Below are 17,353 nucleotides of genomic sequence, written 5' to 3'. Positions count from 1 at the left end.
CGGATGATGCTCCTAACAGTGGAGACAGGTAGGCCCAACTCCTTGGAAAGGGTTTTGTACCCCTTGCCAGCCTTGTGACCCTCCACGATCTTGTCTCCGAGGGCCTTGGAATGCTCCTTTGTCTTTCCCATGTTGACCATGTCTGAGTGCTGTTCACAAGTTTGGGGAGGGTCTTAAATAGTCAGAAAAGGCTGGCAAAAGAGATCTTTAATCCACACATGTGAAGCTCATTATTCTTGGTGCCTGAACTACTTCTTAATACTTTAGGGGGACCAAACAGAATTCTTGTGGTTTGAGGGGTTGAATAATAAATGACACTCTGAATTAACTTTTTACGTTTTAAAAAAAACAAAAAAAACAAACAAAATTTGCTGCAGTGCATTTCCCACTTCCAGGCTGATCTACAGTACAAATGTCACAATGCCAAGTTAATTCCGCATGTGTCAACCAGCTAAATCTGCAGGGGGTTGAATACTACTTGTAGGCACTGTATATGGAATCACTGACTCTAGAAAAGCTATGTTATCTATTAAAAATGTGCTGAAAAACATTACTTATATTTAATAAAAAATATTCATATATGATTGCTCACTGTCCATCCACTGAAACCATCAAAAAAGCAGTAGAATTGGGGTTCAGTGTCCCCCATTTGAATTGAGCAGTGGTCTCACATGGGCACTGCTGCTCCAATGGGCTCAGCAATTTTGTACTCTTTATCTGGGCATCAGTGCTGAGTCCAGTGACTGGCTCCATCGGCCACGTGTTGTAAATCTGACATCACTGCTGTACCCTGTGAACCAAGACCTGGATAGGCAGAGGCACCAGTGCTTAAAGTGGTTGTCCATGATTAGAAAAACATGGCTGCTTTCTTTCATAAACAGTGTCCCCCCTGACCATGAGGTGTATCTAGTATTGCAATTCTGCTCCACTTAATTAAATGGAGCTGAACTGCAATACTATGTACAACCCTTTATCAGGGTGGCATCATTTCTTATCCTAGACAACTGTTGTAACAAACAAGACAAGGACCACCTTACTGTTTGTAATGAAAGTAATAAAGCATGCACAACGGGGCGCTGTCCATAAAGAGGCATTGACACATCAAAGTAATGGCACATGGCTAAGAAATACCACTACTTTTTGATCCTCCAGGGACCCCCTCATCATGAGAATAAAGGGACTGTATTACTAATAGTGTCTCTCAAGCAATTAGCCCTCTAGTTTATGCCCCTTAATTTACACAGTTCAGGGGCATATTAAAACAAAAAAAAACAACACTTCATTCCAAAATCTCAGCATTGGTAAAGAAGTAATACCAGACAGATGGGTGGATCCTGTTTATTTTGTACATACAGATTTATCAAGTGAGTAATCTTGCAAAATGTCTATGAATGCAAGAGATCAACAGTCAAACATCATATCTCCAACATGGTTCAAGGGCAAAGGTAAATCTGTAAGCAAAACTAAAATAAGCAGGGGCTGATATTTTGGCAAATATTTATACCGTAATATCACCTTGAAGCTTCTGGCATCCCATTAAACATCAGCCATAAATTGTATTCCCAAAGGAGTGTTACCTGATCACTCTATATATACAGACACACTGAATGCAGAGTAAAAATAGGACGTCATCTGTCAGCAGAAATATCCGGGGAGTACCACTGTTACAAGGCAGTGACTGGCACCTTGTAATATATACAAAAGTCCAGCAGACGGCAGGAGAACTCAATATGCTCCTGTATAAAATAGTTCTAGGTCCGTTCAATAGTCAGACAGGAGTGGGATAATAATCATTAAAAGAATTTCACACCCTTGCTGTCGTTTAGTGTTATGATCTCCGCTTTGTGTTCCAGCTGCAGGGCTTCCAATGATCTGAGGAGCATAGCTTCATCCAACCCGTGGAAATCTAAACACAAAACAGATTAGGACTATTATCACAAGTGAGCATAATCTTAGTGGCAGAGGTCTTCCCCTGAACCCAAGGATCTTCCTACTGTTTTACTTGGTTCCATATATATACACCGCTCATAGCTTGAACTGACATTTCTCCATTTTTAGTGCTCAGCAGGGTTGTCTCATAACAAACAGGATTTGCTGTAAATGTCTTACAAATTTGGGGCCCTCCTCTAGGAGCCACACCTATCTCCAGAGTAAGGATTCCACAATACCACTGGTATAATGCACACAATAACTGGAGAGATGTCTGCATATGAGCAGCTCTCCTTATTCGATTCTATGGAAGTTCTGAATGAGAATGCATGGTCATCTCTCCAATCACAGTGGCACCAGTCGCTCCTGAATCTACTCTCCCCAACATAGAAGAGCAGATCGGTCTTAGTAGGCCCAGATCAGTACTGCCTGTAGCGGATGCCATGACAAGTGGCTGTTTTCCTGTATCAGTAATGCCCCTTTGAAAGGCACGGTTAAAAAAATTAAAATCTGATCTCTTCCACAGACCTTTTATGATACTGTAAGTATTTATCAAACAAGAGAAAGAAAAAAACAAAAAAAAAATCCTGTAATAGCCAAACCATTAAAAGGGTTGTCCAGGTTAAATAAAAAATATCCTCTAAAACAGTTAAAGGATTATTCCTAAAATAACAAGTTATCCCCTATCCATTAAATAGGGGATAACTTGCTAATCGCTGCTGATATGTCAGCCCAGCAATCCCACGTAGAAGGCTCGAGAACCTTAAGAAATTGTTATTTCGGGAATAATACTTTAATGGTGTAAAATAAGAAATGGAGCATTACTTGCCTGACTGAACAGGTATTTAGAACAGGCTGCTATGGTGTTCTCTAAAGGTATCACATTCTTTGCTTCCTTGATCCCTAAGGCCTGTGATTGGCTGCAGTGGTCAGGTGACTAGAAAGGGACGTCATCAGTTACACAGTCAATTACGTCCCTTTACACCATTAAGTGTACATAAAGGAGTTTTTACCAATCTTGGACAACCCCTTTATTCTAACAAAATATTTAGGGTGGAAAAAAATAAATAAATAAAAAAAGTTAAGCACAGATTCTTCTTCCCCTGGAGAACAATGATATTTCCTCTGGCCCGGCTGACAACAGCACGATCTCCTGACAAATATGTAAGGTCTATCGTCAGGGGCTTTTATTTTGGGCACCAAAGTAGACTTAAATAGGAACTTTCCTGACTTTGCTTTACACTGGCTATATCCTGAGATAGAGGCTAAAGTGACGAGATTTTTTTTTTTTTTTTTTTTTTTTAAAAGACCATTGTCACCGAGATAAGAGCTATAAAGTTTATTCATAAATTTTCCCTTCAACCACATAGTCGACAAAAATTCTTCTCAGGGGGCGTGTTCTATTTCCACCTCTGTAACACCGGCCAATCATAAGCAGGAGGCATAACAGAGGGGAAAAATACATATTATGCCCCCAGAGAAGGTCAAAACACTAATTTTCTGTTTCTCAGGTTACAAAGAAGGCATTATTTGAAATGTGGAACAAGTCTAGGAAGTATTTCCTTACCTTCTCCTTCTGTGTCATCTCCACTAATCAACTCATAAAGTGTGAACACGGAATTGGTCATCCCATTCTTTGAAACCTTGGTGGGAACAAAGATGTAATGAATTTAAAACAAAGTATAGCATGTATATTTATAATTAACCCTAATTACAGGGATTACGATATTTTATAGTAGTAAACTTTGTAATTTATTTTATTTTGGCAACATTGCATCTTCTTGACAGCTGATTTAGGAGGAGGAGATTTCTGAAACCGTACACAAGCCAGGCATGTGCGGGGAAAGATGAGGGCTTGGAATTGAGGGACGTCATATGCCGTGAAGGGTTTAAAGGGTTATCCTTAGAATAAGCCATCACTATTGGATCGGTGGGGAGTCCGGCGATAGGCACCCACTCTGATCCGTTGTCTGAAAAGGCTGCAGCACTTTTCAATGTTTACAGCAGCTTACAAACTAGTTTGTACTGCACGAGCCCTCTTCAAAATAGCTAATTGGGATTAGTGCATAGTGCCCCCCACAGATGCAATATTGATGGCTCATCCTAAGGATAAGCCATTGGTTTTAAAAAATACTTGAAAAACCCTTTAAGTGCATCGGACTAAGCTATAAAACACCAGGTACATAAACTACAAAATATAAACAGTAAACAAACATATGGGTATAATGATTTACACATGAAGATTGACAAAAAAACCATAGTTACAGCAACTTTTCTGTTAAAGGTAGTCTATGGGTATGCAGGCATATACATTTGAAGCACATAAAAATGTATACATCACATGCAGAGGTCAAACGTAAAATTAAGATTTTTGGTACTCACCGTAAAATCTGTCTCGACAGTTCATTGGGGGGACACAGAACCATGGGATAGTCTGCTGCCACCTGGAGGCTGACACTATTATTACATTCTAAATTAAAATTGGCTCCTCCCCAGCAGACTATACCTCGCCTGCTAGCCTCAGGCTCCCTCAGTTTAGTGAGAAAGTAGTAGGAGAAGAAAAATCCATTAAAGCATTTGAAAAAATTATTTAATTACACCCCGAGAGAGTGATACAACAACAAATGCATGCCCAACCGGGCAACTAAGGGTGGGTGCTGTGTCCCCCAATCGAGAAACAGATTTTACAGTGAGTATCAAATCTTAATTTCTCGGTCGCTTCATTGGGGGACACAGAGAACCATGGGACGTCCTAAAGCTGTCCCTGGGGTGGGAAAAAAAATACAGTTACCACCAAATCCTCCACTCTTGCTCAGGAAACTGCTGTCTGCAAAATCTTCCTGCCAAGACTTGCATCCGCAGAAGCAAAGGTGTGGATCTTGGAAAACTTGGAGAAGGTATGTACTGATGACCAGGTAGCTGCTTTACAGAGTTGCAGGACTGAGGATTGGTGACAAACCGCCCAGGAAGCACCCACCGCCCGCATAGTGTGCATTTTAACCCTAAAAGGAGGCGCCCTGGCCTTCGCTTTATAAGCCTGAATGACAGCTGTTTTAATACAACAAGCTATAATAGAAGAAGATGTGCACTCAGCTGTAGATAAGGTGCTGGCTGAATGGGATACTCTCCTCAGGTAAATATATAGATAACAGCCGCACTCAGGGTAATTTGCAAAAAGTGGAACCGTTTATTCAAAATATTTTACATTCACCACACTGTAAAGAAAAAAGGAGCTTAAAGCGATATGTTGTGACGTTTCGACCAGAAATGGTCTCTCTCAAACATCGATACAAGAAAAATCTAAATACATTAGTCACATATAAAAATCATACAGATGTGTGTTTAAGTCCGCTGTTTCAAAGTCGGACTTAAAACACAGGTTCTATACGTCTGTTTGTAGGGTCTCTAATTGCTGCGACCTCTGCAAGAGGTAAGATAGTTGTCCTAGATAGGTGAGATACAGGAGTATCTACAACAGGCGGAGCAGACCAGGATGCCACCAACTCCGCTGGAAATGGGTATAACACCTCCATACGACTGCGTTTCTGAATACGCCTGTCAGGATGTTCCCATGCCCTCTGTAGGACCCAAATTCCTTGTGGTTAGAAAAAGATCTAGCCACACGCTTGCCTCTCCTCAAGAAACCTGTTTCAGTGGAGGGTTGTGGTTCAACTGACATCACCCCTAGAGACAAGTCAGCAGCTGACACCAGACTTTCCACCATCTCCCTCAGCTTCCCCATCTGATACTAGTCTAACACAGACTCAGAGGTGAAATCAGAATCCTAGCATTGGGGGGAGTATTCTTCATGAGAGAGGGGAGAAAGATCTTGGACGTCTTCCCCGACAGGGAGAACCGGAGGATGAGGTAAAGCGAGCTGGATCTCAGCTGAGACCCCGGCGTGGCATGAGGGTCCGACTCACCCAAAGCGGCGCCTGGAGCTCCCTGGTTAGTTTGGCTACTGACTGAGATAGATCACGAGCCCAAGCAGGTGGGGCTATACTCTCTTCTGACATTATAGGGGTGCCCTGAGCATGTATACGTAGGGAGGGAGGTGGAGTAGTACAGTAAGCCACTGATCGCTCTGTTGAAAACTTATTAATAAAGGCTAGGCATGCATAATAAGTGACTTATGTGGGCTGCGCCGATGGGTGAGCACGGTCTTCTCTGGACACGGACATTATAAGATCCTGAGAGCAGGGGAAATAAAAAAACAAAAGTGAGCAGTGCTTTAAGGGCAGTTGCTGAGGAGAACCACTGATCAGCCCTCAGATGACAAATACCCTGCCCGCAATCCCAAAAGTGCACCCATGAGTCGCTCGTGTCCGTTATGCTCCAACGAGTGTCGGAAGCACGACGACACGGGTGAGGATCACATGCAGGCGCCATCTTTAAAATACTGCTGCACGATACAGCGCCGCTGCCGAAAAAGGAAGGGGTGGGGCTAAAAGGGACGGGTGCCAGGAAGCGCTGATTGCCTGCACAGCGGCCGTGCAGACAGGCCACGGCATGCCAGAGATTCTGATTGGCCCGCAGCACACCGATTGATTTAAACTGCCATCCGTACAGGATCGCCGCGCCTGGACGGATGAGGCGATGCCGAGCAACGGACGTCTTGTGACCCACCCCACCAGACCCAGGTAATCGCACGACTCCAGCACAGTAAGAGTAGAGAGCGATCCCTAGAAGTCCACAGGGCGGACCGAAACGGCACGACGCCACAGCCGCGAACTGCCTACCCAGCAAGATCTCAAACCGCCGGCAGGTCCAGGCAGTCGAACAACACAAGACCATGGCTCTCCTCAATGCCACCGGGCCCCAATCCAAGCTGTTCCCACCCTCCTAAACTACCCTGAGAGGTAGGGGGCAGGGGAGGGGAAGAAGATGACTGAAAGATGAGTGGTGAGGGATATCCCACAAGGCTATACTCATCTGTCCTGAAGACCCGAAATCCAATTTCTGCTTCATGCAAAATGCATACAATGTGGGGCAGGCAACAGCTGGCTGGCTTATGGACTGCCGCCCCGGTAACTGACACCGACTGTCAAGATGCTCTGGTCCGGCCATACTGACGCGAGAGGATATGGACTGCACAATTACAGCCTGTACCCACTGCGTGGGTGAAACAGATTTGCAACTTTTTAGAAAGCTAAAAAAAAAATTTTGCCGCAATATCAATCCAGTCCCCCCTTGGTGAATTTTCGAATACACCAGCAATTTGGCACAAAATTTCCACCTTTTCGTTCTTAAAGCATTTCAATACAGGAAAAAAGCCCACTTTTGAAGTTGTGCCAAATTCATGAATTGTGTGCACCATTTTGGTGTGTTTGGTGCCAAAATCAGCAACTAATATCCCCCCCCCCCAAAAAAAAAATAAAATTAGACTTACCGGTAATTCGGTTTCTAATAACCCTCCACGACAGCACCAAAGGAGGATGTCACCCCACCCTAATAGGGACAGGAAACACAAAGAGGTCAAATAGCCCCTCCCTCATCCTCCCTCCAGTGTTTTATAAAGGACCACACAAGTATGGATGCTTCAAATTATATTTATTCTTGTTCAAATTAGATGATTTTTTGGCTAACCAAGCCTGGGAGGGAATTACCAGTGCTGTCGTGGTGGGTTATTAAAAACCGAATTACCGTTAAGTCTAATTCTATTTTCTCCAATAACCCCCAACGACCGCACCAAAGGAGGAGTACCAAAGACTCATGTTTAGGGAGGGACAATGGCCTGAAGCACTTTCTGCCCAAAGGCCAAGTCTTTAATGGACATTAAATTAAGTTTGTAATACTTGGTAAAGGTATGGACCGAGGACCATGTAGCTGCTCTACATATCTGCTCGAGTGAAGCGCTAGCCTTTTCTGCCCAGGAGACTGACATGGCTCTAGTAGAGTGTGCTTTCAGTTTTTCTGGTGGTGAGAGATTTTGGATCTGATATGATTCCACAATTGCTTTCTTAATCCAAGTAGCGCTGGTAACGTTCGAGACTTTCTTTCCTCTGTTCTGACCAGATGGCTGAATAAAGAGGTTCTGATCCTTCCTCCAGGCCTCTGTCTTTTGGAGGTAGTGAAGAACAACCCGCCTCACGTCCAAAGTATGGAATTCTTCCCTTTTATTTTTTGGGTCCTGACAGAAGGAAGGAAGAATGATCTCCTGTGATCTATGAAAGTCTGAGACCACCTTTGGCAAGAAAGATGGGACCAACTGTAGAATAATCCTATCATCCAGAATTCTCAAATATGGGTCATTCACCGAGAAGGCCTGGATTTCTCCTGCTCGCTACTAAAAAAGTTGTTTTCCAGGCTAATTTATCCAGCTCTATTGAGGCCCAAAGGTTCAAACGGCGGTAGTGTCAGACCTTTAAGGACAATATTAAGATCCCAGGAGGGAACGTGGTTGATTATTCTGGGACGCAGACGAGTAGCTGCTGTCATGAACCTTTTTACCCATCGGTGTTCAGCTAGGCTCTGGTCAAAATAGGTACTCAGCGCCGCAATCTGTACCTTGAGGGTGCTGGGTCTAAGTCCCTTCTCCAGCCCCTCTTGTAGAAAATCCAAGATCTAGGTCATGTCAGGATGCCGAAGATCTGGTATATTCGGTTTATACCAGGTTAGGAAGATCTTCCATATCTTGCTGTATATGGAGTTTGTGATTTGTTTCCTACTTCTTTGTAGGGTATGAATTACTCGGTCTGAGAGTCCCTTGGCTTTCCGGATTGTGAACTCAGAAGCCAGGCCGCTAGATGGAGGTTCTCTGGATCTGGATGGAGTATTGGACCCTGATGAAGATTTTTGACTGCTGGCAGAATGAGGGGTCCTTCTGTGCTTAGACCGTTTAGTGCACAGAACCAGCTCCTTTTGGGCCAAAGTGGGGCTATCAAGATTATCTTGACCTCCTCGGTCCTTACTTTCTGTAAGGTCCTGGGTAGCAATGGAATTGGGGGAAAAGCGTAAGCTAGATGGAAACACCACGGGTGAGCGAATGCATCTATCCCCAGGCATACGTCGTCTGGATCTAGGAAAAAGTATTTTTTCTGCCTTGGTGTTCTGGCGTCTTGCAAAGAGGTCCACCTCCGGACAATCCCATTATCTGGTCAGCATGTGGAAAATGTCTGAGTACAGCTCCCATTCCCCCGGATGGATTTTCCTTCTGCTCAGAAAATCGGCCTGGATGTTGTCTGAGCCTTTTATGTGCAGACCTGATAAGGAACGAAGATGTCCTTCTGCCCAGAAGATTATTTTGCTGAGATACTTTTTAGATTCTCGTACCTTGTACTCCCTTGATGGGACAGGTGAGCTACGGTAGTCATGTTGTGTGAATAGACTTTTACGTGTTTGCCCGTAATGATTGGAGCTGATATTTTGAGTGCCTCCTCCACTGCCTTTAACTCGCGGAATTTGGAGGCTCTCCTGCTGGTCTCTTCTGTCCAGACCCCTTGGAAGGGGGTTTTGAATGACGACGGCTCCCCATCCCGTCTTGCTGGCGTTTACCGTGACTGTTATCAGAGTGAACTGAGACCATGGAACCCCTGTTCTTAGGTTTCTTGGGCTGAGCCACCATGACAGGGATGTTTTCACATAATGTGGGATCACGATCTTCCTGTTTAGGGAGTCTGGGGATCCATCCCACTGTGCTAGAATATGGGTTTGTAATAACCTGGTGTGAGCCTGAGCCCAGGCTACGGATTGAATGCAGGATGTCATGGAGCCAAGGGCTGACATGGCAAATCTTATGGACACCCTGTTCAGGGTCTTCAGATTCGATATCTTGGATCTCAAAAGTATCTGTCTGTCCTTTGGTAGGAAGGAGGTTTGTCTGGCGGAGTCTAGTAGAACACCCAGAAACGTTTTTTCTGTGGCAGGGACTTTTGATGATTTATCAGCCACCCTAGAGTGGTCAGGATCTGGATTGTTCTTTGCACATCTTCCCGGAGTGATGCCACCAAGGGACCTACTAGTAAGAAGTCTTCGAGGTAGGGAATGATGCAGATTTTCTCCTTTCTGATAAAAGCCACTACCTCTGACATAATTTTGGTAAATATTCTTGTCGCTGAGGATATCCCGAACGACAATACGTTGAATTGAAAATGTAACGTTTGATCCTCTTGAACCACCGCAAACCTTAGAAATTTCCGGTATGTTGGATGTATAGGGACGTGATAGTATGAATCCTGTAAGTCGATGGTTGCCATCACATATCCTTGTCCTATCAAGGGAACTGCTGATTTGATCGACTCCATTTTGAATCTTCGGTAGATTATGTATTGGTTTAAGGGTTTCAGATTTATCATTATTCTGTAAGTGCCGTTTGGTTTTCTTATCATAAACAGGCGTGAATAGTGGCCTGTTTGTCTTTCTGTTTTTTGGGACTGGTAAAATAGTCCCCAAGGATAGTAGGTTTCTTAGGCCGGACATCAGTGCGGTTTTTAATCTCGGGGAGGTTAGACGAGTTATCCTTACTTTTCTTGGAGGATATGAGGAGAATTCAATCTTCACCCCTTCTTGAATTACCTTCAAGACCCATTGACTGGAGCAGATCTTTTGCCATTGGGGAAGGTATTTCATGATTCGTCTCCCCACTGCTCTGGCGTCACCGCTTCTGTTGTCGCTGTCCTTTTGGGAAAAAAATATTCCTATCTTTCCCTCCTTTGGGGTAGCTCCACCAACCAGACTTCCCTTTCCTCAAAGGGATTCTGCTCCGCGGGGGGCGAAAGGGGGTCTTCTTGTAGTGTCTGGGTTCTGGCATGGACTTCTTTTTATCAGCCGCCTTCTCCAGAAGGTCAAGGGCCTGGCCAAACATATATTCCCCCCTGAAGGGAATGGAACAGAGTTTTATTTTGGAGGCCACATCACCGTTCCACGATTTCAGCAATAGTGCCCGCCTTGTGGAGTTCGATAGGGCTGCTGCTCTGGCGGTTACGCTCACAGATTCCGCTGAAGCATCTGCCAGAAAGTCAGTGGCCTTCTGCAGCAAGGGTAGGGAAGCTTTTATCTCTTCTCTGGATGTGCCTATAGCCAGATGCTCTTCAAGTTGGATGAGCCATCTCGACATGGATCGTGCAACACACGTGGAGACTACAATAGTTTTCAGAAGGGCTGCTGATGTCTCCCAGGATTTCCTGAGAAGGCTGTACATCTTGCGATCCAGAGGATCCTTCAGTTGCGACGAATCCTCGAATGGTAATATAGTTTTTTTAGCGACTCTTGCCACTTGAATATCGACCTTAGGTATCTCGGTCCAACATTTTGAGGTTTCTTCATCTACCGGAAACCTGTCTTTCAATTCTGCTGGTGTCTTCAGTCGTCTTTCAGGATTTTGCCATTCGTCCAGGATTAAGTCCTGGATGTTTTTATATATCAGGAACACCATCTTTTTCTTTGAACGGAGACCACCGAACATCTCTTCCTGGACTGACCTAGTGGGCTTCTCTTCTTCCACCTCCATCGTTCTTCTTACAGGTATGAGGAGGTCTTCCATAAATTCCGTTGAGAAATTATATTTCTTATCTTCCAGACCTTCCTCTGCTAGGCTGAGTTCACCTTCCTCTATGAGGTCTTCTGGAAGGGATATTTCGTCCTGGGAGTCTGAGTCTCTTCTTTCTTCCAGGGAAATCTTCCTCTTCTTAGCCTTTGGAGGCGAGTCAGAAGTGGATCGGGAAAAGGAGGCCAATGAAGATTGAACTTCCTGACGGACTATACCCTTGATTTCATCTATGAGGGATGGCTGCTCTTCCCTAATAATCTTCTCCGTACATTTCTGGCATAAATATTTCTTGTTTGAAGATAGTTGTTTTGCGCATATAGCACACTTCCGGCTAGACTTATTTCCTGGTGCAGGATCCTTGTCCCCCTAAAAAAGAGGGAGAAGGGTAATTAATGTATCAATTCTAACCTGCACCTAGGAAAGAACCCCCAGTGCCAAACTTACTGGGGCTGGAATCGCGCTGGGCTCCGCAGACATGGAGAAGATCGATTACTGACCATCCAGTGTATAAATATATAAAACGGATTAGGTCCTACCTTAGATGTCTTCTGTCCAGGGCTCTTATATACTCGACTGGACACAGCGCTTTCCCTCATTCCCTGGGGAGGAGGGTGGGAAGGCTCCTCCCCCTTGGTCCAATTGGTGAAGCAGGAACACCTGCGGGTTTTTTTTTTTTATTATCCCTTTCAGAGGCCAGATTGTCCTAAACGGACCGGAAGTAACCTAAGGGACCCTGTTTCGGTGTCCACCGTCATTTTCTGGTCGTTCTTAGGTAACTGCGTTCCACGGTGGAACGCAGACCGGAAGTGACGTTTATCCAGCGGTCCGCGTCACTTCCGGGATCCAGCGCGCGTCTCTCCCGCTATGGAGAACGCCGGAGGCCGCCTGAGAGGGGGGAGGAGCTGGGCTGGAGAGCTCGAGGAGGCCTCCAGCCCGACACGCACAAGACCTTACCCATAGGCGCGGACTCGGTGGGGATGGGGGTCCCGAGTCCCAGAGGAGACGGGAGCAGCATAAGGGGAGGAGAACACCGCTCGGTCCCACCTGCCCGGCTTAAAAGGTATGCTGGGTCTCTGCCGCCGGCACAGAGCACCCTGGATGTCCTCTTCATCCCAATAGGACAGGAAAAACACTGGACGGAGGGGCTATTTGACCTCTTTGTGTTTCCTGTCCCTATTAGGGTGGGGTGACATCCTCCTTTGGTGCTGTCGTGGGGGGTTATTGGAGAAAAAAAAACACACACACACACACACGATAATTCAGGGTCAATGTCTTCATTCAGCTAACATGTACTGATATCCTTGTGAACCATAGAGTATTACGATAATATAAGTAGTTACTGTCAGCCACATAATGCAATGGTATATAAGCATCTGTAAGTTTTTAAATGGAATCTGTCATGTCAAAATATGCTATTAGAATACAAATTTGAGGTTAATCTGCAGGCTTTCAGTCACAAAGGCATGGCTTCTGTCACCACTCAGTACACAGTGAGTAGCGGCAGTAACCACGCCCTATTACTAACTGACAGCAGGCTCAGCAGTGCATCAGTACAAGAGCCAGCAGTGCCGGGGCATGGTTAAAGCGGCCACTCACTATATACTGACCAGTGACTGAAGCCACTCTGGTGGCACCTTTATGACTGAAAGCTGGAGGCAGCCAGAGGGGGATAAAGTTAATTTCCTCCTGGCAGCCACACTTTTGGTGCAGCAGCCGCATGGCTTTAGAATGCTATTAACCTGCACATTGACCCCATATCTGAAGGTTAATAGCATTTTGGGACATGGCAGGTTCCCTTTAAATAATGAAACCTACAGTAGGTAGAAAAGTGCTGTATCCACTTACCCATTGGTAGATTACTTTTCCCCACTCATCTGGCCTTCTCCACATTATTAGGAATCTGGTTTTGTTTTTATCCAACCATTCTAAGTTACCTACAATGTAATAATACAACAAGCCTGTAGAGAATATAAACTGCATGACAGCTGAATGAACACTATGTCCTTTAAGGTCAATAATTTAAGCATTCAAAGTCTCCATTTTGTATGTCATTGTCATCAGGGGGTGGTGATAAAAGTAGTTAGTGAGATCAGTGTCGCCCCCTGATGACAATTCGTTTGAGGGCAGTGCTAGAAGCTGTGGGGTGGCGCTGGTGTCACTCACTGCTTCTATCTCCAGCCCCTGACGACATATTGTTTCACAGTTAAAAGATGAAGAGGTGGAGATAGGAGCAGAGTGCCCACGTTGCACTCAACTCTCCAGCAACATCTATCACCATGGATCCAGGACACTGGAAACTGTAGTATGTAACCCTGAAAACATCCTGTTCCAGGAGGGGCGATAGACTCTGCAGGGAAGTGAGTGCAGCCCCAGCCTCCTGTGATGTCCTGTTTGATAATCCTCTCAAACGAAACATCACAGGAAGTGCAGTAAAAAAAAAAAAAAAAAAAACCCACACATTTAGGATTATCTTTATAGGGAAAAAGAGTAAGGTATTATATAATAAAGCTTAATACAAAAGTGGTTAGGGATGTAAATATTGAATGAACATTTTAGGTGCCGGACCACACCAACCAGTAATGTTACACCCCAACCCAAATTATAACAACGATAACTCACATACTACCTGAATTAAAGGGATAAAATTAGTAAGGTTAAGGTCCCATGATGACCCTTTGAAGCTGTATATTTTTGCTGTGCAAAAAAACCCTGTCTTACAGTTCCAGCAAAGCGGATGAGATTTATAGAAATATCAAGTCCATAGCCTTTAAAAAGAATATACCAGTTTCTCCTAAAAGGTAAAATGTGCAGACAAATATGTAACATCTCCTTGTCGTGATGGATTTTTTTTTTTTTTTTTATCATAAAAGGAACAATAAACCAACCTTTTTTCCTGAGTTCCTCTAAGACAACCTGTACAGACTCCAAGGACAACTTTCCTGGACAATGTCAAGGGCAAATGAGTGCTTTACTTCAGATTCAATTTTGTAGGTGTTGTGAGAAGACAAGCCACACTGTACATATAATAGCAATGATGCTTTGTTCAGTCGAAGAAAGAACAAAAATGTAAATACAGGCCCCATCCCCTGACCTACATCAGTATTGGTTTAAAAGGGGTTGTCTGTCGAAAGATTATTAATTTCCAATTGAAAAATCTGCTAACTTTGTTAAAAGGATAACACCTTCAAGACCCTATTGCCTGTGCTACACATAGCAGTGAATCAGCATTGCTGAACCTTATGTATCCATGGTTATGAAAACTGATATAGTGACAGCTACTTGCCAGTGGTTGTAACCATGGATACCCAAGGTTCTGCAATGCCAGCACATGAGGTAAGTGACATAGCGTATCAGAAGAACTATACTACATTTCTAATTGGAGGTATTGGCTAATATTATTACACCTACTAAAAAATAGGATAGGATCTTGGATATGAGAATACCCCTTTAAGTACATATTTAGTGGCAGGAGGCATTTGATGGCTGATTAAATCAGCCATTAAGTATGGGGAAAGATGCAGGCTCAGAGCGTGAGCCTGCATCAAGGCAAAGATGCAGATGATGATGTAAAAATATTGTTATTTAACCCCTTGACATTCGATGACGTATATTTAGTTATAGGTCGTGAAAGGGGTTAAATAACAAGGTTGTCAAGCTAATTGCCAAATATTTTGAAAGCTCATCATAAACTAAACCACACATTTTAAAGATGACTTCACAAAAATTTTCATGTTGAACTTGACACATGTGGGTGTCATCAGACAGTTTTCACTAGGTGTGTACTTCTCCCTGTATGACGCTGAGCAATTATAAACAGGCAGCAACACTCATAGGAAAAAAACAACACAACCCCAACAAAGGTTAGAGCAGATTTCTCAGTGAGTGAGATGTATGATCAAAGACAGGCTGATCTCCTGGTCTAACCTCCTGCATGATTAAAAGGATATGCCAGAGGTTCCTAAGTCAAAAAGGATACTTTGTATTTTCTTGTTGTTGAACAAGGGGCTCTCCTGTATTTCCATTACATTCATGGTGTATAACTTGTTATGTCGGCAGTAAGACAAAACTAGTGAACTCCAAGCTGATAGCTGCTTCTGTCGGGTATCAACATTGGGCTGTAACCTGCAAAAAAATAAAGTAAAGAAAATAATTGAGAGCCATCATTGTCAAATTATTGAGACATATGCTGTTAAAAAGGATCTGATTGCTCTCCTGACATTTATTTTCTTAAAAGGGATTACCCTGGACCATTTTTTTTTTAATTTATTTTTTCTTCACTATAAGTCAAAAACTAACAGGCAGGTAGTTGCTAACAAGTTAGCAACCACCTGCTTGTTCTATCTGGCGCCGACTCAGAGCAGTCGTATGAGAAATGTCAAGAGACCTGAGATGTTCACCTAAAAATTCTGAAAATTAGGAACATAGGTGGGAACATGTAACAAGTACAGATTTGTATTTACCTAAAGGGAATCTCCAACAATAAATACTTAACATCTATCCACAGCTACGACCCGTTGCAAAGGCCATAACAATTAGCACTAATCATTAAGGTCCATATCTCTGGAATCGTACGATGGATTAAACAAAAAAAAAACAAAAAACAGAATATTCAGGGGAGAACCAGGAATGAAACAAAAACTGGAAACTTTTCACCAGGTGACAGATGCTCTTTAAAAAGAACCAGTCATGTCAGATAACACTATTAACCTGCAGGTTAATAGTGTTATGAAGGTGCCTGACCGCAGTATGGTAAATGCAACACCCGGGAGAAAATGAACTTTATTCCTCCAGGGAGCCACTGGCTTTCAATAATCTGGGGTGCCCGGAGAGGCTACAACACTATGCGTGGCGGCTGCAAGCACGTTCTGGTTCTTTGGCTGACAGCCGGCTCTGCAGTGCATCAATGGAGGGGCCGCATCATAACATAGCAGTGATATAAAAGAGGAGGTTCCATATCCTGTGTATATGAAAGGAAATAAGCGATTATTGTCAATGGTATCATGCTAAGGGAACATTCACAAGTCTGTGCAAACTGGCCGAGATTGGACCACAGTGCATGGATTTGCCAGAGGGTCTCCCAACCTGACCGTGGCAGCTTCATATATTTCTATGAATCACCATGGGAGACCCACTGGGAAATCCGTGCACTACGGTCCGATTCATCCGGCCGTCTGACTGCGCCCTTAGGCCACGGCCCCACTGTTAGTATTCAGTCAGTATTTTTTCTCCATCCAAAACCAGGTGAGGAACAATCAGAGAAAAGGTAAAAGGAAACAAGTCTCCAATTCTGCATTTATCACCCACTCCTGGTTTTGGCTCCCACTCCTGAGAAAAAATACTGACCGAATACTGATAGTGGGACCATAGCCGAAGTCTGACTCTCTAAGGAGGTTAGGGGTCGTGCCCCACATCATAGCTCCAAGTGATCAGCTGATTACTAATTGCCATGAGCCCCTCAGTGTAAAGCTGTAGCAGAGCGCTATATACAGCAGTATTCCCCGCATAGATGGCCATATGAAGCAGCAATAAAAGATACTGTATAAGTCTAGCCTGTCCTCTATGGTAACACACGGTATAATCACAGCTGAGAGCATAGTGACAGAGAAACTAAGTTCACCCAGCAAGGAAGGAGTTAAGCCAGACTTCACTTCCTTGTTTCTACCGGAACTATATAGAGAAGCACCTCTACAGCACTGGGTGCTCTCCCCTAAGTGTTCCCCCCTTGTCATGCAGAGCATTCACCGACGGTAATGAGAGAGTCTCTCACGTGTAGAACGGAGGAAAGTTGTACTGCCAAGGCCACTCGAAACCCATCTCTCTGCGGCGCCACCGAAAATCTCTTCCGGGCAGAGACAAGAAAAAGCAGCGACTAGATGGTTCCTGGTTCCGACATGCCATACGCCCCGGCGCTGCGAGCTGATTGGTGGAGAGTGACTG

At 44.2% G+C, this 17,353-nt stretch overlaps 1 protein-coding gene across 1 annotated transcript; it reads right to left on the bottom strand.

Annotated features, from left to right (window-relative positions):
• Positions 1 to 1,324: 1,324 nt before the first annotated feature.
• On the bottom strand, positions 1,325 to 17,342 carry VPS25 (vacuolar protein sorting 25 homolog). Its single transcript, XM_073683599.1, has 6 exons — positions 17,184 to 17,342; positions 15,393 to 15,538; positions 14,302 to 14,355; positions 13,262 to 13,350; positions 3,497 to 3,572; positions 1,325 to 1,906 (listed from the first exon to the last, which is right to left on the bottom strand). The coding sequence occupies exons 1-6, from the start codon at positions 17,312 to 17,314 to the stop codon at positions 1,794 to 1,796; spliced, it is 609 nt and encodes a 202-aa protein (XP_073539700.1). The 5' UTR covers positions 17,315 to 17,342; the 3' UTR covers positions 1,325 to 1,793.
• Between the last annotated feature and the right edge of the window lie 11 nt (positions 17,343 to 17,353).

Source organism: Phyllobates terribilis, unplaced genomic scaffold (assembly GCF_046119375.1).
Source record: "Phyllobates terribilis strain yellow unplaced genomic scaffold, ASM4611937v1 Scaffold_5__5_contigs__length_657084704, whole genome shotgun sequence".
In the NCBI taxonomy this organism is placed as follows: domain Eukaryota; kingdom Metazoa; phylum Chordata; class Amphibia; order Anura; family Dendrobatidae; genus Phyllobates; species Phyllobates terribilis.
The sequence above is the reverse complement of the archived record's forward strand: the minus strand, read 5'-3'. Positions and strand labels throughout refer to the sequence as shown.